Source organism: Cyprinus carpio, chromosome A10 (assembly GCF_018340385.1).
Source record: "Cyprinus carpio isolate SPL01 chromosome A10, ASM1834038v1, whole genome shotgun sequence".
Taxonomy (NCBI): Eukaryota; Metazoa; Chordata; class Actinopteri; order Cypriniformes; family Cyprinidae; genus Cyprinus; species Cyprinus carpio.
In genome coordinates, this window is record NC_056581.1 from 13,813,883 (window position 1) to 13,838,561 (window position 24,679).

Below are 24,679 nucleotides of genomic sequence, written 5' to 3' on the forward strand. Positions count from 1 at the left end.
TCCGTCTGACATCACTTCACAAATCTCTGCGATGCTTTTAAAACGTTTCTAACTTTTATAGATTTGACCAGTCACGCGACAAGCTTGTTTTTATTGTCTTTCAAGGATGAGAACAAACACTGTGTACAGTAGCCACATGCAATACAAAAATATGACTGTACATGACATGTATCAATCCATTCTAAAAAAAAAAAAACGTTTTCCATGTTTTTGGTTTTGTTTTTTTTACATGAAAAAATATAAAGAATATTTACATCTGGGATACCACAGCAGTATCTATTCAAAATGTCATGATGTACAGTATTTATATATATTTATATTTATATAAAATGTCCATATAAATATTAAAAGAATTCTGTTCATTGACTGTACAATAAATAAACCATATTTATACATAAATATTTTACATTGTCATTGATATTTCCAAACCACAAAGTCCAGTCTTTCACAGAACAAACAAACACACACACACCCTTCCACATACACAATGTTACAAACACGCACGTTACACACAAACACACACGAGAGTTCATGTTTACACAGCTTATGGAACAGTTCTGCTGGGTTCATTGAAATCTTGCTTTAATGCAAACGTTCAACATCTCCGTCGTGGAAAATCAGGCCCTGCAGTAGGGTGAGAAGACGCACATGCTTCTCTTTGGCTCATTTTCGCAATCAGTACTCAGTAAGGGCCCTTATGTAACTCTCACACCACATATTGTTAGACCCTCGCAGCTCAATAACTTTCCATTAAGAACATTATCATTTGTGAAACAAAACGTCTACTATCAGACACCATGGAGGAGAAGTGACAGCTAAAGGTGTGTTAGCATGAACCAGACGAGCCAATCAGAGACAGAATCAGGGCATGTCACACAGGACTAAGAGGCACCATGACCACAAGAGAGAGGGAGTGAGAGAGAAAGAGAGCATCTTCATCATAGTGTCACTGAGTCCTGCAAATCCAGCGGGAAAAATGCATCACGTGACGTCACGAACTGGAGCGGAAAGGGAGAACCAGTCGCACACTCTGAAAATAATAATAGGAATAGGAATAAAAAAGGCAAAGCGTTTCGTTTTATGCATCGCCACAGCAGTCCCCCATCCCGCCACCCACAGAACCAAAGAAAGTTAGAGACGGAAGAGCAGGCGATGTTAGTCTGTAAGTCCAGAAGAGGTCAGGCTTTCAGCAGGCATGCAAGGCAGAGCCAGGAATCATGTTTTGCATTGATCATGTTTCAGGCACGCGGCTACAACCTACAACGACAAGAAATGACATTGACAAAACAGAAAGAGAGGCAGATTAGAGAGAGAAATTGATAGTTCTACACTTCACAATTTGGGTGGAAATTAGCAGTAAGAATGAATTTGTGTAAGCACTAGGCATTTTTTGTTTGTTGTTGCATTTTCGGCAACAGTGGGTCATAAAGTACACAGTATTTAGCTGGTCATGTGCTCTCGAGATGGCAGCTACACTGATGAATGAAATGAGCGGGACCACCTTTATATACACAATATAACAGATCATCACATATATGACTGGAGTCTAAGACAACAGAAATAAATTACTTAATGCACCTTCAGGATTTATAATGAATGTTTTTAAAGGAGTACAAACAGACAAAAAGATCTTCATAAACTTGACTGAGCTGAAGAAAAAGTTCTACTGTATATGTGTAGTATGTACTGTAGTTTCAGAAAATGTGGAAATGCTTATTATTAGCTTATTACAAACTTTTTTTTAAATAAACAAAAAAGAATAATAATATAAATATAATATTATATAAATAATAATAATAAACAATTATTGTTGTTATGATTTAAATTCATTAATAATAATAATTACTGTTTAATTCGTTTTTATTATTTATTTTAAATCATTTTTATTGCTATTATTAAATCATGATTATGGGATTCTTTTTCCTATTTAAAAGTTCCACTGTGCTGTTACAAATGCTGACACTGCTCTTCTGAATGTTAGACAGATGCTGCTGATAAAAACAAGATAAAAAGAGAAGGCCAGACAGAAAGTAACCAAACAACAACACACGTGATGCATTGTGGGGTCTCTGAGGTCATCTTTGCCACCGTTTCTGCAGACTGTGCAGGTTTCTACAACCTGTTCGTCCTCTTTTCACAGTGTGCCAGATTCTAGGATACGTACTCTGCAGACTTCCAGAAGTGGCCAGGATGAGACAGGCGGCGGTTGAGTTTTGGCAGTTTCTCCAGCATGTCGGCCAGCTGCGTGAACGTGGGCCGATTACGAGAGTCATATGACCAGCAGGCGGACAGAATCTCCTGTGGGACAGACAGAAATCAAACAGTCAGCACAAACAGATGACGTTTGGGTGGTTTTTACAAGGATATTCTAATATATCTCATTTTGGCCAAATTATAAGGTAGCACTCTAGAGTGTTTTTGTGTTTCTCCTAAGCACAACTTCTACAGTACTAAACCATAAAATGAAATGAAAATTATTCATAAATTTATTTTCACATTATTTACAAATGGCTAGCAAGATATACAATTAATTCAATTGTACACACTGATTTTGATCAATTTTTATGTTATTTGTCTACATTTCTGTTATTTATAAATAATACAATTCTTTAATTTTTATTGCCAGTTATTTTTTCACTGTATTAATCGGATTAATTTTATTAATCTGACTGATCAAATGTCCTTGAGCTATTGAAAAAGCACAAGATAAATAAACAATAATACTAATATTTAACAATAATAAATAATTAAATGATACTCTTAAATATAATATTTAGTATTAATATTATTGTTGTTATTAAACAATGTTATTATTAACTATTTTGATAATAATATATGTATTATTATTAATATGATTATTAAAAGTGTCCAGTATAGTCTAGCTGTTGACCTTATCTTCACCTAGGTGGCCTGGGTTTGATTCTTGGCATGGGAAGTGGAGTAGAGTAGCATCTTTTCACACCAGTTGCCATTCTACTGAACATGTGTCAAATATTAAATAGACTTAAAATGTGGCACTCACTGTGACCTCTTTTCCCAAGTTAATCTCTGCCAGGACCCTCCTGATGCCCTCTCCACTGCCCACCTGCCAGATGGTGGCCTCTACGGGCTGACTGATGATGGGCCAGTCTCTCGCCTGCAGCTCGTACCAGATGGTGCTGAAAAAGAGCAGATAACGGTGGCAGGTCAACGCAGCTCTATCTGGGGGTGGATTATGTGTCCAGTATATTTCTCACCCAAAGGCATAAACATCAGCAGCATTAGAAAACGGAAGTCTGTCCTCATTGTTTCCGGGGCTCATTTTACACACGATTTCTGGAGCCAAATAACAGATCCACCCGTGAGGAAGTTTCAGCTCGTTTTCACGTCTAAAACAACAACAGACCCATTAATCGATTGATTTATGGTAACAATCCACATTATCAAGAGTAATGCAGTGACTTACCGGCCCTCCTGAACCACTCCAGAGATCCCGAAAAGGCCAAAGTCAGTGATGACCACTTTGTTTGTGTCATGAAAGACATTTTTCGATTTAAGGTCCTTGTGAACGATGCCCTTAGCATGAAGGTAGCCCATTCCCTGAAATACAGGAATCATAAACAGCAAATATCTTCAGTGTCACATGATCCTTCAGAAAAATCATTCAAGAAATTACATTTTTCTTTTGCTATCGGAGCAAATGGGAACACAGACATTTGATTTATTGTAGTTTCCATTCACCACCACACAAGCTTTCCCAACTATGACGACTTATGTTTCAGAACCCCAGAAATGTGAAAAGGCTCTATATACACTACCTTCACAATCTCCTGCGCGATCTGCCGAGTCTTATTGATGTCCAGAGTGTTTTTCGTGTCCCTCACGACGGAATACAACGTCCGGCCTTTGCAGAAGCTGTGAGGAAATTAAAGATGTGCTTGTCAGTGACCATTTGTTGATTAGCTGACGGACTCAGATGTTTGAAACTTTACCTGGTAATGATGGCGAGATGAGGAGGGGCCATGCAAGCTCCCATGAAGAGGACGACGTTCTCGTGGCGCGTCTGTCTGTAGTTCATCACCTCCTTCTTGAAGAGCTTCAGGTGGTCCTGGTTGTTTCCGTCGATCTCCAGGAGTCGGATGGCCACCTCTCCGTGCCAGCGGCCGCGATGAACCCGACCCCAGCGACCCTTCCCGATGAGCTCGCCGAGATCCAGCTGCTCGAAGGGAATGTCCCATTCCTGCAGGTAGACGCTGGTCTGGCTGGCCTTACGGGAGATGGGACCCTTCCAGTGGGTTCCTCCTCGCGTGCTGGGCAGGTCATCCAGCTCGTCTCCTTCCCACTCTCCTTCTGAGCCATGGTTCATCTCTTCCATATGCTCGTCCTCTTCATCCTCCAGGTCTTCCTCCTCCACTGCTACATCCTCTTCCTCATCTGCTTCTATGTCCTCTTCTTCTTCTTCCTCTAGTTCCTAGGCAAGATGAACCAACCAAAAAGATTTTTCTCAGCCGAGTTGGAAGTACTACTTAAGGCTAAAATACACTACACAACTTCAGAATAAATTTCTAATAATAAATTCCTGTCACATGCTTGATGCATTTTAAATTGTTCCAGAAAAAACCTGTGCCCATCATACATTATGTGATTTTATGTTATATCTGTATTCCAGCTTTATATCAGATTCAGTTCCACAAGCGTCTCACCTCTCTGTTGTCTTCCTCGTCTTGTTCCGCGTGCATCTCCTCAACTGATGGATCGATCTCGTTACTGTGTATGAAGTGAAGACTAAGACTGAATACAGAACATGCAGCAGAATATTTATGCTTCGAAGCAGTAATTTTACAGTTCCTTACACAGTGTCTGGGAGTCCCTCTGAATGAAGGATGGTTGGACTGCACACGTCTGTGAAGGATAAGAAAATATTGACCGACTTACCACATTTGAAAGAAAAAAAATTCACTGACTCTAGAAACATGATATTTCTATCCGTACCGATACAGAATTACTAATATTGTTATTGCTCAATGTAACATGCAATGCCACAAATTGTATATAGAGTGTCAATGGTCCATTTGAGAGATAGGTGGTGGTAATGTACTTATAAGTCTGCGATCTGCCGTAAAGCAAGAAGAAGAAGGTCCCGTCTGTTGAGAACGCGATCAGGACAGTTCGAACATTGCGGTGAATCAGAGGTAAAAAACAATATAAATACTGTTCAGTTTCTTTCACAGACCGATCGTTTCGTGTCTTTACACATCAATGTATCGTCACGAGCCGCAGGGTTTAATTTGGTTTGTTTGTGCATGTTTTTATGACTCTCAAAGCCGTGATTCCCATTCACTTCCATTTTATGACTGACAGACAGCAACGGTTTGAGTTCAAAATCTTCGTTAGTGTGCTTCTGAAGAAACAAAGTCACCTACATCTTGGATGCCCTGGGGGTAAGCAGATAAACATAAAATTTTCATTTTTGGGTGAACTATCCCTTTAACTACTCTTGTGCAAAACCAAACCAAACCCCAGCATGCAGAACCCTTTACTTTAGGCATTGCTCAGATTTGTACATTTGTAAAAGGCAGTTCAGTTCACTGCAGACTGCACAAAAAGACATGCTGGAGACTATGCTAGTCTAATAATTTTATGGCTGTAAATCTGCTGAATTTCATTGTTTTATACAAGGAATCCATAAAATTATGGAAAAATCTTGCTAAAAAGCTTGAGGTACTGTATAGTTCTTATACCTGTAAATGCGGTGTTAATGGATCATCAAATTATTTTCAGAATAACGTTAGCAGCATGTAGTGTTCAGTGTACTATTATAATATTTATTAATATTTTATTTTAAATGAGCTTTTATTTTTTTATTTTCAGTTATCATTTCTATGTTTGTTTATGATTTAGTAAACTGTGCCTTTGGCACATTTAATTAGCTTTTTATTATTTCTATTTAGTTATATATTTTTAACTAACTTGTGTTATCTTAGTTGTCAAGGCAACATTTTTAATTTTCATAATCATATTTAATTTTAATTTTGTATTTTTTGTGTTTGTATAAACGTTTTTTTAAGCTGAACTTTTTTAAGATTTTATTTAAACTTTATTTCAATTAACAAAAAACTGTTTTTAATAGTTTTAGTTTTAGTTAACAATACTAGTATTCTTGTAATAAAAAAATGTACTTGAAATCTGTTGCTAATTAATTCAACAAATATTTGGCAAAATGGATTAACGATATCCCTCTAACTACTCATTCTTTTTTTGTCCTTTTTGCATTATCAAATTTATCTAAAGTTTTTTGAATATGCTTTTACTAACAGAAATTTTAATAAAATAAAAAGAAAACACATTGGTCTTTTCTGTTCACCACCACTGTGCAAGCCTGATTATATATCTTATATGGAATAACAATGCATTGATATATTACGATCATTTTTTTATTTAATGAATAATTACGCTGAAATAATTCATTCAGATGGTGCACTTGTTTACTGCATTTGCCACACTGAATCCTGGATGTCATTATGAGGGCTGAAGAACATTACAGACTTTTCGTTTGTTAACTCACCAGGGAAGATGAACTGCTGTCGGTGCTGAAAATAACAGGCAGCTTTGCCACATAAGAGGAAGACAGGAAGAGAGGAAGACAAGCAGGAAGCATACAGAGAGACAGGGTTAGAGGTGAAGTCCCATTATGCCTTATGTTGAGTTAGAGTGTTACATGCAGATAAAGAGTCCTGAATATCAGCATTCTTTTTATGTGAGATTAATGCAGATGTGTGTTTTGTATTAATCGGGGTTGTATTTGTTAATGTGTTTATTGCCATGTCAGTGTTTACAGGCGCTTACCTGGAAAGTGGAAGCGGTTGTCACGGTGACCCTTTGGGGAGGGGTATGGGGGCGGGGTTACACTTGGAGGATTGCTCTGCTGGAAGGGGGCGGGAGAGGAAGGCGTAGAGGAAGTGGTTGAGGATGGATTACTGCTAGAGTCCAGCTGATTCAGCACAGGTGGTTGATCCTGCCGAAAATAAACCATTATGATGCTGCAAATGCACTATTAAAATAATAATTAATAAAGACTCTGGCTAAGTTCAGTATGGAATACTAGTGTAGTGTACGGAAGCTGGACATGAATATATGCACAATATATATAATGCATAGTACAAAAACAGGACAAGATGTGTACTAATATATCATTCTGTCAGACAAGAATCAGTACCTTCTTTGTTATTGCCTTCGGTAGCGTCCCAAACTGTGGTGCTTCAGCAGGACGGTCCACAGGGTTGTTGATGTCTGAAGGTACAGACTCAGTCCTACGGATCTTTGTGACTGAGAGACACAATTATTAGAAAAACATGTCTGTCATGATTGATGTCATTATATCTGAGCAACAGATAAGAGAAACTTACTGGGCAGGAAAGAGATTCTGCAGGGTGGAGCTTCTTTAGTGCATTTGTTGTGACACTTTAACCTACATGAGGAAAAGATGAGACATGAGTGTGTGATATTCCCAGCTTACTGTCAGGACACAAAGACGATAGCGGTTCATGAGTGTGGTTTTTTGGGTGAATCGCTCAAAAGCAATCTAGATAAGAACATTTCCAGGTTATGATATATATATATATATATATATATATATATATATATATATATATATATATATATATATATATATATATATATATAGTTGTTGCTTTAAAAGCTTATAAAATAAAGATATATTTAATGTTAACAAAATAAAAATGATAATTGTTAAAGTATGTAGCACTTTACAGCAATAGTAGCTTTTTATATTGAATTTAACTTATGATGATTTTAATAAAAAACAACATAACTCATTGCATTCAGACAGGGTAATTTTCAGTACTGCATTACACAAAGATTTTTTTCGTGATGGAAATTCAGTAATTTCCTATTAAATTGTCATTAAAAAAAAAATAATAATAATCAGAATCATCCTTAAAATATGTTTCATTTTTTAATGCAAAATAAAGTTTCTTTTTTTCCTTTTGAAATGTGAAATATGACTTAGACTCTGAACATTAAAGAAGAATATTTAATGTCTTAGATATTTTGAAGAATGTTGGTAACTAAACAGTTTCAATTCCCATTGATTTTCACAAATCAATAACGGGGCCTGAAATTGTTTGGTTATTAACAATTATTCAAAATATCGTCTGTCATTTTCAACAGGAGAAAGTAAGTCACATGGGTTTGGAACAACATGAGGGTGACAAAATGATGACAGCTTTTTTGCACTATGCCTTTAAGTACTTGTTTTGTCTCACCTGCAGTGTTTGCATTTCACACCAAAGATCATGTTTTTCTGGCACACTTGACATGTCTGCGAGAGCCAAGACTTTGTAGAAAATCTATAAACGCATACAAAAAACATCTTTATGTCTCTGGGACAGAATTCAACAATCATTTCCACCTATTTTGTTCAGTAGAGGAAACCCTAGGAGGCGGGGTTACCTGTGAGTGACAGCCAGACCGATGTCTCTCTGCAGAGCCTGAGATGAACTGCGGTGGACGGTAACATTGTCTATAGAGAGACAGAAGAGACAGAGACTTCGTTTGAGTAAGTACCTCTAAACAACACGCTTTTAGACATAACAAAACCGCCAGATATACTGGACCTCCAAAACACAACAAACACTCGTCTAGACTCAGTAGCAAACTCTCAGTAAACAGCTGTGCTTTTACAAAGTGCTGCTGGTGAATCATTTACTCCGCTCCCTGAAAACCATGAGTGATAGCAGAAGCATTTGAGTGTGTAGAGCGCAGGTGAGCGCTTTCTCTTCACTCTGAGAGGTTGAACTGTGACCTCAGTCTGATCAGCATTCAGCAGGCACTTCACTGCAGTCTGGTCTATTTGAACTAAAGATCTGCTCAGCCAAGAACCGTGCATGTTTTTGAACCGCTGTAATTGTGCTGTTGAACTCACTCCTCAGGCCGATGTGCTCCTCCAGTAGTGTGGGAGTGCCTGGCAAAGTGTACGGGGCCGTGGCGGGTGCTGTCCCAGGGGTCCGTGCTGAGAGAGTGGGCGAGCGTGATGGAGAGTCCTCACAACCGTTCCCATTAATCTGGACGTTCAGAAACAGCTTGTTTTTCTTCACACACCTAAGAACAACGAAGAACAGTCAGTGTAACCTCATAGGGACCACAAAGAGTAGTGATTGATCGCAGTCTAGCCTGCTTAGTAAATTTTTCAATGAAGCATGGGCATGCACGTTTCCAGCTTTAAAAAATTATTTTGTCAATTTGAAAGAAATAACATGTAAATTAAACATTTATAGAATTATCAAACTTATTTACATTAAAATTAAAAACAATAAACTTATTTACTAATAGACAAAGAGGCCTTAGAAATGTGCATATCAAATATAATTATAGGGTTAAGTACTTTATGATGCCCCTTACTTGTAGCAGGTTTGTGGTTCATTTCCTCATGACCTACTTGTTTGTGGGTGTATCTTCGATGCGGTGGCCGAGCTGACTCTCGTGGCTCTTGCTGCGGGTCAGCGTGATATTGGGGAGGAGGTGCAGAACTTTGCGGGACGGTGGAGGAGGTGTGCAGGGAGGCTTGAGGCGGTGTCTCCTCCGGGAGGGCGGGGTTATGGGTGGAGTCGAGGTGTGTCCATGGAGTCTGACGGGACGGGAGGTGTAATATGGGCTGGGGTCAGTCAGACTCTCTGCGTAACCGTGTTATATGTGTGATTTTTTTGATGATTTGATGTAGATTCAAACCATAAACAAGAGGGTCCAGGATGAGGGCGTGGTCATGGGCCGAGCCAGAGGGGAAGGGCTGTGGGGGCGCAAGGAACCTCCTAGTAATGGAATCTGGTCCACTGGAGTCAAGCCACCACTGTCCCGCCTCATGGGCTCAGAGAACCAACAACCACTGTCCTCTTTAAACTCCCCTGAAGGTCATAAAATCACAGTCAATTCAGAAGACGTCTAGTACTGAGATAATAAGTGAGTGAATCTCACCCACCTGACTCAGAGGCACTCTTTAAACAGCTCAGGGCAGCACATAGCCTGGTGCAGTCCTCTGAACTGGAGCCCAGCCGTCTCATGGTTTCCTTCACCTGACTGCCGGGCATCTGCAGCAGAGCATCCAATGACAGCTTCACGTTCACTGCCTGATAGAGAATGACAATGAAACACTCTTAAAGACATCAGCAAGATGCCGACATGTCCTAGTTAGAGGGTTATTTAGGTGATTTAGGGTCAGATACAACAGGACACACTCAACCCAATCAATGCATTCTCTTATGAATAAAGCTCTTCAGATTCCCAGGACACATGAACTCTTAGACTAATTAAACTGATGCCCTAATTACAAACCTTAAGTGAGTGGCTTGAGACATTGAACTGATGTTAATATCATATTATTCCAGAATTACTCTCACAGTCATACTGTAAATATGTGTTAAATCTCTCAAACTGATTTGTTTTTTTGGGCTTTATAACATGTTTAATGCCATTCATGATGGAGAGAGCTCAGGATATGATGTGAAGGAGAGTGAGAAAAGCCGTTATATAATGAAACCAGAATGCATTACAGCTAAATGTCTTAATCATGCTAACGGCTCATGTATGCTAACTGCAAGGCCACGATTCTGATGTTGATTCTGCACTGGTAGATGCTCCAGGAACCTTCTTGTTTATTTCATTGAGTATGATGTGAAAACAGGAAAATTCTCCAGCATCTGGACTGTTGACATGTATGTGACATACAGTATCATATACAACTAAGCTAGCTGAGCAGAATAAACTGAAGAAAGTCCACTGCTGTCTGTGAGAACGGATGCTGTGTAATGTAGGAGTAGAACAGTGCCAGAGAAGGAGAGAGAGAGAGAGAGGCTGACTCAGCATGCTGGGTAATTAGAGTTGGTGTATCTCAGGTCTGCTGGGAATGTGGCTGTGGCCAAAACACAGCAGATTTTCTAATTCCTCAGATTTACTCAAGGATATTGAACTACAAAGCATAAAACACACACAAAAACATATCCTCGCTCACACACTCAGATGAACACTCAATACTATGTTTTTGTAAGCGAATTTCTAAGAGGATTTGAGTCCAGCCTCACACATTTCTACACAATGATCTGACATTGTTTATTTGGACACCTGGTTATGATCTTTGGTGGTAATATTTAACATATAAGATAATGGCAGCACTGTCACATAAAAACAAGGCCATAACCTTCCAAAAAATCCAAACATTTGGGCAAATAAAAATCTGTAGACTACAAACAATAATAGCCAATAAATATTATTATATTTTAAAATATAATATTATACATAAATATTCTTTAAGAAATTATTTATTTATTTTATTTATGTCAAATTAGATAAATTTATTAATTTAATGTTTTAATTAAATTTAATGAAATGTATTAATTTAAATTATTAATAACTATAATATTGTAATATTTAAATATATAAATATAAATAAATAAATAAATAAATCATATATATATGGCATATATATATATACACATATAGGTTTTTTGTATATATCAAAATGTATAATTAGTTTTTTTTTGTACAAAACTTTATTTTGGTGAGAAATGTGATACGGACATTGATTGGCTTTGTAAGAATCATAATTTGATTTTCTAGTAATTAACAACACACATGTTAGATCACATTATATAAACACATAATATATATAATGAATATTTACATATGACAATCACAAAAAACACCAGATACAAATTTAGTTGAAAACATATAAAATATATAACTTTTTATCATTATTTATTTATTTTATCATTTTTTTTACATTTATTATTTGGTTTTTGGTGTGAAATATTATACAGACATATAACTACAGATTGGCTTTCTGAGAGTCACCTTGCTATATTGATAAATTGCATTTGTGTTGATAATGTCATCTGTGTTGAAAACAGATGACATTATCAAAGTATTGAAGGCATTAAAACCACCCAGTATGTGTTACCTCTATGAGCTCAGGTCTGACGTTGATGGTGCGTAACCAGTCCTCCAGCCGTGGGTAGCTGTTCAGTGCTGGTGGCCTTTCTGTGTCTGGCACCTTCTGCTTACACTGCAGCTGTTTACAGATGTACTTCATGAGCTTGACCTGCAGGGGGCAGCAGAGCACAAAGCACATGAGGGAGGGGCCGTCAGGAGGGCGGGGTCTGTAAGAGGCCTTTTTTGTCTCTGCGGGTTTCACATACAACCAAATGACAATTTCACATACAGCTCAGATTTTTGAAGACAGAAATCTGTTACATGAACATGACGGACATCACAAAGGACACCAATATATGCACATACATACTCAGCTCAATTTAGATTTAATTGATGCTCCAATGATGTGGGTGTGAAACCTCAATACTCCATAAGATTCGGAACAAATTAAGAAATGGCTTAGTCCATCTGGCAAAAAAAGTTCTTCTATAGCATGTTATTTAAAGACCATTTTATTGTTGCTTTGTAACTGGCTTTCTTCATTTATTGTTGTTCATGTATTTATGAACTTTAGTGTTAGTTTCTAGTGTATCTCCACAGACACTTATATATATGCTTACATACCTGAGTATTTTCATTTTATAGATATATGTATGCACAGTCACACGAGCACATACATATGTATGCATATATTTTGTTATGATATACTGTTTGTATTAGTTTGATGTAGTCATATACATTTTATGTACATATTTTAATCTGACTCTTTCTATCATTTTGCGAAAATTAAACTGGTAAGAGATTTTTCGCCTTTTCCTGCACTGTATGTCAACTGTATTTTCTTGAATGTGTGTTTGTGTGTTTTACTGTATACATGCATGTATAAGTATGCAGTGTCTTTATGGAATATAATTTAATCAAAGTCACAAATCCAAAGCTCTGCATTACTGCAGTGTCTCTCATCAGCCAGATTTCAGCATCAGTCGCCATTAAATCACAGCACCTGCAAGTCTGATAAATAACACAGCATCAGAACACACGCAGTTTGAAATCTGACTGGATTTTCTCTCTTTTTTGTGCTCCCCTTCAGCAAACAGGGCTGTCAGCTATAAATAACTGTTATTATATGGAAGGGAGCTGCAGCCCTCCTCATGGGGGCGACTGCACTGCTGGCATGGCAACCGAGTGTCATCGGAACACTGCTCTGACGGAGGGAGCGTTCTGACATCACAGCTCCACGACACGCAGAGTTCACACGCAGGCTAAGACGGCAGTCCGTCTCATCGAACGTGGCTGTGGCCGTCTGCCTCCAGCTGCACACGCCACCATATGCACAGGGCTGCGGGATTTTTCCCCATTCTGGCCTAAATCTTTCACAAACAAAGCTTGCTGGCTTACACAGGAAGAATTTTCCAGCTCTGTGCAGAATGCTGACCCACCTCAAATTCACCGATACACTCAAAAAACCACACCTATTCCCTCGTTCCCCCTATAACTAGTTTCCTGGATGGGCCGCACGGACACCTCAGCAAAGCAGAAACGCTGATTACGCAGTGAGACAGAAAGAAGATAAGGGGGGAAAATACTGGGATAGAGAAAGAGAACGAGGAGGTTGGTTGAGAGGAGGGCTCACCTGCTGTGACAGTTCAGGTCAGCGGCTCACTGACGCACAGAGGCCCGTTACCATGAGGCCGACGGCCATAAAACGAGTCATCCTTTCACACTTCCCCCTCCGCAGCCCCCCATCCCACTGCTGCCACCTGCAATCACTGCTTTAATGAGAACAGCACGCTTCTACATGCGTTAAACAGCAGCGGCCAGACACACTTTATCCCTCTATCATCATTACCAGGTACACCAACATATACACACAGAATATATAAACTCATCCCTGCATAATCAAACTGATGTGTATATACTTATCTGCATGTTCAAACTGACCTGTGTATTTTCAAACTGATGCCACAATCATATTCCGATTAGTGCTTTCAAACCATTAATCAATCATATCCAAAATAAAAGTTTTTGTTTACATAATATGTGTATGTGTACTGTGTATATTTATTATGTATATATAAATACACACACACATACAGTATATATTTTGAAAATATTTACATGTATATACATTTATATTCTTATATTTTATATTATACATTTATATTTAATATATAAACATAGCATATTTTTCTTAAATATGTACATGCATGTGTTTGTATTTATATATACATAATAAATATACACGGTATACACATATAGTATGCAAACAAAAACTTTTATTTTGGATGTGATTAATCGCGATTAATTGTTTGACAGCATTAATTCCGATTAATTTTTTTTACATTTTATACATTTAACCTAACATACATTTTATATGATCAACACATACCAAAAGTCATTTTTATATACTGATCCCTGCATACTCAAACTTACTCACTAATCACAATACACTCATACTAAGTCAAACTGATCTTTATTTAAAATCATGCCCACATACTTAGAATGTTCCCTGCATGCTCAAACTGATCACTAAATACAAAAAACAATCTTTATATACTTTTAAATGATGCCCACACACTTAAACTTATCCCTGCACACTCATACTAATCACTAAATACTCAAACCAGTCAATATGCTGCATGATGACAAAAATCATAATTGTCAATTATTCCCATGAAATTGTAATTGCAATTATTAATTACAATTATTACAATTTACATTGAATGATGTTTATACCATTGTTTGACGCAACTGCAAGCCATATTTTTTATGAAAATAAACAAGTTGAAAACTAAGAAACTTTGCTTTGCTATATTATTAAGCCTCACATGTCAAATATACATCGGATCGGTTAATTCATTAAATAATAAAAAAAAATACACATGGTATTATATTAATTAAAACAATGGAAAAAACCCTTAATTGTGGCATCCGTAGTTGTAATCGTGATTAGAAATGTGATTAATAGTGCAGCTCTATTTAAAATGATGCCTACATACTTAAACTGATCTCTGCATACTCAAACTGATCTGTATATACTTTAAATCATGCCCACATACTTGAACTGATCCCTGTATACTCAGACTGATCACTAAATACTCAAACTGATCCTTATACACTTAAAATTCTGCCTAAATACTTAAACAGATCTCTGCATACTCAGACCAATCACTAAATACACAAACTAATCATTATATACTTAATATGATGCCCATATAATCCCTTGCATACACAGACTAATCACTATATACTCAAACTGATCCTTACATACTTCACACAATCAAACTGATCCCAAAAACTCACACATTCAAACCAATTCCAAAATACTTAAATGTAAAGTCCACATAACTCATAATGATCCATATATACTCAAAAACAGATCCCTACTTGTATAATTCCCTCATATTTTCAAAATTTTCAAATCGTTACCCGTTATTCCAAATGATCCCTATATTCTCAAACTGATCCTTACTTGCTCAAACTACACTCCATTTGTGCTCTGTTTAAAGGCCTTTGCGTTAATGCAATGATCAGATCTTTGTACTGGGGAATTTCTGGCTGAAAGTTCTCAGTATTCATCTCCATTACGTACCCGCACACACATCCCTGAGAGAAGCAGTACCTCAACAGGTGAATCAGAGCTTCAATGACAACCTCTCAAGAGCCATCAGCTTACAAACGCTCTCTCCTTTGTACACATACTCGCACACACATATTTGAGTAAAAAAGAAAAAGACCTTGAGCACACTGTCGCGGCAGATGCCAACAAAGGACTGCAGGCGAGCATCTCGTAGCAGACGGCAGAACAAACATCAGCCGGGGTCAGGGGTTACACCTGTAGGAGGACAGGGAACCGAAAGCACCTTGTGGGAGGTCAGAGGCAATAAACAAGCAATTAAAGCTCCGTTGCTAACAGCTGAATTCTAATTACACAGAGGACAGTGAGCACTCCACTCAATAGAGCTCAACTGCCATTCAAAAGCTTTTATCCATCGCAGTCAATATGAAAATTTGTGTCAAGTGCTCGAGGTCTGAGTTTTTAACAGCGCTCAGATTTCAGCATTAATAAAAAAGCCTCAAAACTGTTTAACAGCACAAGGTCTCATCTGATGCTCGCATACCGCACACAGAACGCACCTGAACCATTTCATTAAGCTAAACAGCTCTATTTTATAACCATTATCAAGTTTCTGAATCTAGCTATTTGGGCCTACTAGTACTTGCAACTAATACTAAGCCACTTCCTACAGTAACACAAGCAATTGGTACTGTATTTTAGTGCATTCTTGTACGCTAACATTAGGGAAACAGTATGCTTTGATTCTGCAAGGATGCATTCAATTCTGAAGTCACAGTAAAGACATTTATAATATTACTATTTCAATAATATTATAATACTAATATTTCTATTTCAAATAAATGCTGTTCTTTTGAACTTTCTATTTATCAAATATATAAAATAATAAATAATAATAATTTAAATTGTAATAATATTTCATAATATTGTTTTACACAACTTTTTTACTATTTTTTTTTTATCAAATAAATGCAGCCTCGCTAAGCATAAGTGACTAATTTGATCTTTTTTTCTTTTTACAGATTCTATTATTCTTAGCCTCTATTTTCCTTAGATTGTTTAACTAAATTCACCTTCTAGAAAATTTAGGTCAAACCAGCTTCTGGTGGTTTTGACGTGGTCTCTAGTTGGCCACCTTGGTCAAGCTGGGTAGAACTGGTAAATCACCCTGCAACAGCAACAAAATAATTACCACATCCTATAAAACCGCCTGACCACCTTAAGCTGCTATGACTCTGTTTCAGTAGAGTTACCTGTGTTAACAACCTCTAACTAGTATCTCTAAAATGTTAAAAAGGTACAATAAGAGTAGTCCATGACTATTTTTTGGAACATGTGCTCATAAGAACGTCACGATCCTGGAACTAATTGTGGTATCCATCATAACGGCCACAGCACTGGCATGATTCCTGGTTTTCTAGTCTCACAGCTCTGAGGAAAGCAGAGAAACACCCACTTTCATGTTCTTTTGTTGGTTTGTCTCTGTGAACATTGATTTTGGGGCTTGGCCAAAGCTAGACGGAGATGAACAGGATGATTCTTCGCCGTCGGTGTGAAAGTTAAGGCCGCAGTGGCTTAAAGCCTGCAGAGACAGATTTTTCTCAGACCAAACAACAAAGCCCACCATCTCAACTCCTCTCATCTTAACACAGGGGATTCTAACAAAGCTAAACAATTCATTTATGTGGGTTGTGTTATTTCTGAAAGCAGATTTCAAGTTGAGTATTGCAATAAAGTTGCAACTGCCATTGAGATGAATGGGAATGCTAACCGTTACTGTAACTTTCTCCAGGTATTATAGAGCTCAATTGAAATGTCTTTGTACTGAATCTACTTCACTAAAATTGTCTAGCAGGATAAAATCTCTCTGTATTTTAGTCTCATCTGTTTAATTTCTCATGTTTATAACACATGCATGCATGACCCAGATTAAATGTTTTGGGAAGGTTCTGTTCCAACCTGCTGATGATCTGACCAGGTCCTGAGCCTGTGCTGCTGTCTCTGCACACACACACACACACACACACACTCTCATCACTGATAACAATACACTGGTGAAAGTGTGACGTCAGGTCTCCTAGCAACTACACTCCTGGGTCGTCAGTAACGTTTTGTTTTTTTTCAGAGTGGTATTTTCCCACAGACAGAAAAACATGGTGAAAACTAGACATCTCTACACAGAATGGAACAATCATCTAGTCACAATCTACAGATCTGCATCCATGACATTCTCAGCAATTTGTCCAATCATTAACTTGTTCTGATTTTGTTTAATCATCACAAATAATATGATCATATTTTTAGCTTATTGAAACATTTTTGGACATGTATTGCTCAGAATTTGCTCTTTCATGGTTTAGGAGATCTAAAATTCTCCTAAAAATTAAAGTTCTGTCATCATTTACTCACTCTCATGTCATTTCCAGCCTCTATGACTGTATTCAGTGGAACACAAGACAAGATAAGAAGTTTTTGTCCAAACAGTTTTGTTCTGGACCCCATCGGTTTCTTAATTGTATGGACAAAAACTGTTCTTGTAAAAATATCTTGTTTTGTGTTCCACTAGCTTCTTCTATATTTAGATTTAACTATCAACTTTGTCTTGGATTATCAATGATATTCTCAGAAATACTACAATTTTTTTTTGTAGAAATAATGAGAAAAAATTTCCCACAAATAGGAAAATATTATTTCTCATTTATATTAATTAATAACATTGTAATTGTAATTTATATACATTGTGTATATATACACTTATAAAACATATACTTACGTACCATGTTTTTTTTATAGGGTAGTTGCTAAAAAGATGAGGTTTTTAATCTTACTGAGGAATATCTGTCGCAACCTGTTCTCAGACAGCAACACAACATTAGGAACAAACTAAAATGGAGCCAAACATACGTGCATCGCGACAAAGGCACCTCCAAATTACTGCATAATAAAATAAAACACAATCTATAACTGAAGGATTTCAATGTTATGGTAATAAACACTGGTGGTATTTGTGTGGGGCGGCATTACACCTGCCTGACTGCAGATGAGGGCAAACACAGGGACAAGGCTGCCATGACAACGGCTCAGTGAGGTCAGCAGGTGTGATTGACAGCCAAAGGGCAGGAACACGCCCAGCTGCTCAAAGACCACAGACAGATCTGCAGAAAAGCGTCCAACAATGTGGCCACAGGTACAAGCTGTGAGGTAACCGCCTCATCCACATTGATTAGCATGTCTCTATGCAATTTCACCTGTCACCCTTGTGTAATGTGCTTAACGCCAATCCCTACTTACGAGTTGCCCACAGGCCTCAACTTCCTGCAGGATACACAGGAGTTAAATGCTGACCTCAGACAATCCTCAACACTAGACACACGAGAGATTTACAAAAACCTGCAGCTAATCCCAGCACTGCTTCACAGACATTTACACATGCAAAGTGTCATGACACACGTGGGCCGTGTCTGCGTATATGCTGCTGACACTGCCAGCACGTTGATCTAATAGATACAGGAGTATTACTGAGCATGTATTAGCAATTCAGCATAGACGGACATTTTCACCCATTCCAAGCAGCTCAAAGAGCACAAGTTTGAGCACTTGACTTGGTTATTAATGACACAAATTACACATTTTCATTTTTTTTTAATACAATTAAATAGAAAATGAAGATTTATTGGATATTGGAAAAAATACTTAGTATATGTACACTGGATTTAAGTACATATCCAAAGATTAAGTAATGTTCTAAACTTTCAATTAATATGAATAACAATTGTGAGCATATTTAATTATACAAAATTATATCTTATATAATAATGTCTAATAATATACCTAAAAATAATACAAATGTATTAAAATATTTTATCTAATGTATAAAATATATTATGTAAATATTATATATATATTTATAAATATTATATATATATATATTTTATTATACACACACACTAAAAAAAATTATATATATATATATATATATATATATATATATATATATATATATATATACCTTTCCTTAACTGTACTTAACTGTAATAATAAAATCACATACATAATGAATATTTTACACACGTTTTATTTAATTTCATTTTATTTTACTGTACTTGGCCATTTCTATCAAAGTCTAAAAAAATCTCCGGTTGGAAAACTACATAACACCCTGCAGCAGCCCTTCAACACTAAAGATGGTATCAAACACTTGTTGGCATACACTTTAAGCTGAACCGTGTGTGCACTAAAACAATAACCCTTGTGGGAATAATGTAACCGAAGACTCTGGATCTGTCTTGACCTGTCCAACAGACACTGATGCAGGAGGTCTGACCCTCCAAACCTAGAGCAAATGAGGATAGCAGTTTGAAAATGTTCTTTAGTAAGCATATGGTTTATAAATACCAAAAATAGCGAAGACCTGACAATCTTGCCATCAAAGAGCATTATTTGACTGAACGATCTGCATCTACATCGTATTGCATGTTTGCTGCCGGCCGTGATGACAGCTCCTCATCAGGCCTCAGTGACGCAGCTCGGATGCGCTGGAGAATATCTGGGGACGAGCTCAGTGCTGAGACAGCCACGAGTAGTGATGGAACATCTCTTACCTGCTCTGCTTGGCTGAATCTGTCGCCCCCCCTCCCCATTCCCAGTCTATTGGGAGCCCTCAAACAGATGCGAGCTGATTGGCTGGGCACGCTCCCTCTCCCCTCCCCACTCTCATGCTCTTCACGTCATTATTTTCTTATTTAACAACCAACCCTGAAAACGCGTAGGGAGGAAGACATCTAAATATAGCCACAGCCACGACAGCACATGACACGAATGCACTCTCTCAAACATCACTGCGGGGGGGAGACCAGACTGATGAGGGCTTCAACAGCTGACCGCTTGAGTCCGCAGAACAGGCACCCTCTGGAGCTCTTTTTTACCATCAACAAACTCGATTATCCATAAGAGAGATCTCTGCATATAAGTAGGTCATGAGACGGCATCTCATGCTGTCAGAATCAAACATCACAGTTCATCAAAATCTGCACATTGAAAAGATGTGAGGAGACACACGAATCTCGCTCTGGAGGATAAATGCCATCCCACAGCAGCTGGAGAAACAACTGGTGCAATACTAACATTCCCACGTCTTGAGAAAAGGCATAGGGTGCAAGCTGATTTGGTTTGATTTGATCAGTAAAGATGATTTCAAATGATATAGAAAAATTTACATGTTTCTAGATTAATGTCCAGAAGAATGGAACACAATTACAATAACCTAGCAGGTTATTATTGTTAACTAAAATTAAAACTTGAAATTAACACTAATATAAACACCTTTCTCAATTAAGGTAAGGCAGAAATAAAATAAGATATAAAAATTAAATGAAAAAAAAAGTAAAAAATCTTTAAGTTAATGCACTAAAATTACTCACTGGAAATAAATAAAAACTAAAACTAAATTAAAACAAAAACTGAATTAATTAAAAAAAACTTAAAATGAAATCTGAAAATATACAAATAAAATCTTTTAAATTATCTTTTAGAGTTTAATTTTTCATTAATTTAGACAAAATAATATAAAAGGTTAATATCAGCCATTTATCGGTTATCAGGCAATATGAAAAAATATTCAGTGTATCTGTGAAAACTGTAACATCTGTGCATCCCTACTCACAATCCTTTCAGTTCCCAACAGCGTTATTTTAGTATTATTTATATTCCCTTACAGCATTTATTAATATTTTGACTTCATTTTTTGTTTAAGTATTAAAATGACAAAATCTTTTTTCATTAAGTAACCAAGGCAACATTTCTAAATTTCATTAAGGTTATTTCAAACAATTTTGTAATAGTTTGTTCACAATAATAAAACAGTTTCCCAATGAATACTATCAAATCCTATGCCACATTTTCTCCATATCCTGTTTAATGCGGATATATGTCTCATAGAAATTAAAAATGGTTGCAAACACTGTTGCATGCTGACTCTAACCCTAAAATCTGACTGGATGATAGTAACGTTGTTCCAGTATCAACAATGTTTATCCAGAAACACGTCCTACTTTGGTAAACCTTCAATCCAAAATCGATGGAAAATACAGATCGGAAAAAAGTGCAGATCATCAAGACTGCTGAGAACATTCGGTCAAACATAACCACGCAGTACTTCAGCAGGAGAGACCGAGAATAATTATCTCCTGGCCAGAGTGGCGAGCTGTTAAAAGAAGACATGAAGTGAGGTTATAAAGAGCTTTCAGTGAGAATCTAATGCGAGTTCAAGCGTCTCTTGATTGCGCTGAAGTGTACGGGAAGTGGTGAGAGTTTGAATGTGACCACTTCAGTTCTGTTGTTCTGCACAGGAATTAACAAGCATCCAGGGCCTGTTATACAGACAAAGTATTGATGGGCTCCATCTGTCCTTCTGAACAACACTTATAAGAGCACCCTTATAATACATCAACCTGTTCATGCTGGCTGCTGAGGGCTAAGAGCCTTTGAGAAACCAGGGCTGCTTACCTGAAACGTGATTGACCACCTTTCAATTACTGCAACTGATCAAGATACAATGTATTAAATGCTCTAAGAGAAGGAGACACAGTCAGAAAGTGCTACATTAGACATAAAGAGGAAGCAGGCTGTGCAAGCGCCATTTCCTGCAGACTTTGAGGCCCAGTAGGGCCTGATTTGGAACACAGGTAGAACATTCAACTTCCTGCTAGAGCAGGAAGCAGAACTGAAGGAGTTGTGCATTTCTGCTAGAAAGCAGAACTTAAGGAATCAGTTTGCTGTTATTTTACTAAATTGTTCTTTTACTAATTGTGAAAGAAATGGGCAATCCAGATGGGATGTACAGAATATCTGCACCATATCATTTATCAACCAACATTCGATTTTTTTATATCAGTATCATTAATAGTGAATATTTAACTGTGCATTTCTCCTCATTTTAATTACCTTCACGGCCATCTAATGCTCACTTAAAATTGATCTTTAGAAACACAAATGAATGCAATCTTAAGCAAGTCTAAAAAAAAAATTCACTCTGAAATGGCAAGTTTATTACAAAGAAACAGCAAGTAACGTTGAATAAACATGACAATTTTAAGTAGAACGACTGAAATGTTATTTTCCTTGTAAAACGCACTCTAATAATCTTTGAAAAATCATAATTTGCAGTGAACACTATAATTTTGTGATGACAACTCACTTGTAGAATTTAAAACAATTTTAGTTTTTAGTCTTTTATTTTTCATTTATTTAGACAAAATAATTTTTTATTTTATATGCTCGCAAAAATCATGCGGCCAATCATAACGAGAAAAATAAAATCATTTCATAGCGTCATGTAAATATAACTACTCTTCACAGGCTTTTAACTCCAAATCTGGATTCATTTCCTTTTAGATCAGGAAACACAGATCTGCAACACTCCATAAAACCTCTGAGGATCTCCACAAACCTCTCAAATCTCCGAAGCAATCATTCTGGTGCATGTGGTCACTACAGGCCCTCCGGGGCTGTTTGCACACCATCCACCCCATGGCTGTATTGATTCCTCATTAATTACCCCTAACGGTGGAGCAATGGGGCACTTTCCAGGTGGAGCACACATCAATACTGACATCTAACCGCCGATGTTGTGGAAATCAGGGTGAGACGCTATCGGCAAAATATCACACAGTCTAGACGACACACCAGTGAAGGTCTTTACTGTCAAAATATCTGGACTGGTTCTGGTCCGGAGATGCTTTACGCAGCATCTCACTGCCAAGAATATTTCACCTAGTCAACAGAACCAGGTCAAATAAACCCCCACTGTGTTAGTGTGCTGTGAACTCCATGCATAAGCCAATGCTCAGTGTTTTCCCTTACAAAAAAAAAATGCACCGTGGTGTTTTATTTGAGATGTTTTGCAATTGCATTAATATACAGTAATAAACTTGCCAAAATTACTAAAGTGTTTCCAAAATATCATACTTAATACGGTAAAACTCTAGAAACACTAATATGCCATAACTGACATAAAACATTCTGAATGCTTCTTATGCTCTTTTATGAAGAAAGTACTGTGGCTGTACCATTCTTACCATGGTACTTTGATATTGTGATGCTATATGATTACCATATGCATGCACTGTCATATTTACATCTTAGCCTACTCCAGAATTTACTATGGTATTGCTCTGCTACACTGTCATGGTAATACCATAGTACCTTTGTTGCTATTTAATAGAGACCCCCAAACGAAATTCTTCAGAAAACCCTGATAATACCATTGCACAATTTTGTGAGAGAGGTTCAATCCCATCCCATCAATACAGCATCACAGTACTGTCCAAATTCCATGTACTACCATTTTACACTGTGCAAACATGGTAATAATTTAATTGTTAGGGATAATATGGCAAAATGCAATAGAAGGGGTTCATTCTCAGTCCTGTGCGGTTCTATAATGCAGCACAATAAACAGCTGCAGTGCAAAAATATGAAGAAACTGACAAAGTGCGCGCGAGAGAGCGTATCCGCTCTTTCGTGACGCTGCACTTCGGCCCCTCTCGTCGTCATTACCTCTAAAGTGCGGATCTCCTGCTGGGTGAGATCGTTGGACGCCGCGCATTTGGTCCGGAGACCTTGCAAACTGGAGATGGAGATGTCGATCATGTTCTGGATCAGTTCACACTGGTGTAGCGCGGCCATCGCTGCGCCAGCGCCGCCGCTGCTGTCCCTCTGTTCATCACTCTCCTCCACCATCATCAGCCCCACTCTAACACCATCCATCCCACTGCATCGGGCACGCCGTGGATGGAGAGATGAGTGCAACTACAAATAATAATACAATCCACATGCACTACTACAGACGCATGCCATCAGACTGTCCGAAAGGACAATAGCTGCGGTCTATACTGGGATCCACAAGGGAGATGCGGTTTGAGGTACTCCCAAATCCAAGTGCGCTGTGGAAGCGCGTCGTGCGAGCTGCGCGTTCTGCTGCGAGTCTCAGCTCACTGTATGTCAGCTGTGGGAAACATCGCACGACGCGATGCGCGCTGGGAAATGAAGTCCGCACGCACATGTCTGTAGGCTAATGATAGATAGATAGATAGATAGATAGATAGATAGATAGATAGATAGATAGATAGATAGATAGATAGATAGATAGATAGATAGATAGATTTAATTATTTATAATTTTATT

The 24,679-nt window shown here is 37.6% G+C and overlaps 1 protein-coding gene across 1 annotated transcript; it reads right to left on the minus strand.

The window, feature by feature from the left end:
- Nucleotides 1–51: 51 nt before the first annotated feature.
- Nucleotides 52–24,523, minus strand: LOC109060392 (kinase suppressor of Ras 1-like). The gene is given in 20 exon segments (XM_042765301.1): nt 52–1,257; nt 2,165–2,298; nt 3,023–3,158; nt 3,237–3,368; nt 3,446–3,579; nt 3,798–3,894; nt 3,972–4,450; nt 4,683–4,746; nt 4,833–4,881; nt 6,545–6,586; nt 6,826–6,994; nt 7,196–7,305; nt 7,386–7,447; nt 8,265–8,348; nt 8,452–8,521; nt 8,924–9,099; nt 9,437–9,899; nt 9,974–10,121; nt 11,948–12,088; nt 24,053–24,523. Coding segments are annotated over 20 exon segments (2,907 nt in total). The 5' UTR covers nt 24,263–24,523; the 3' UTR covers nt 52–1,250.
- Between the last annotated feature and the right edge of the window lie 156 nt (nt 24,524–24,679).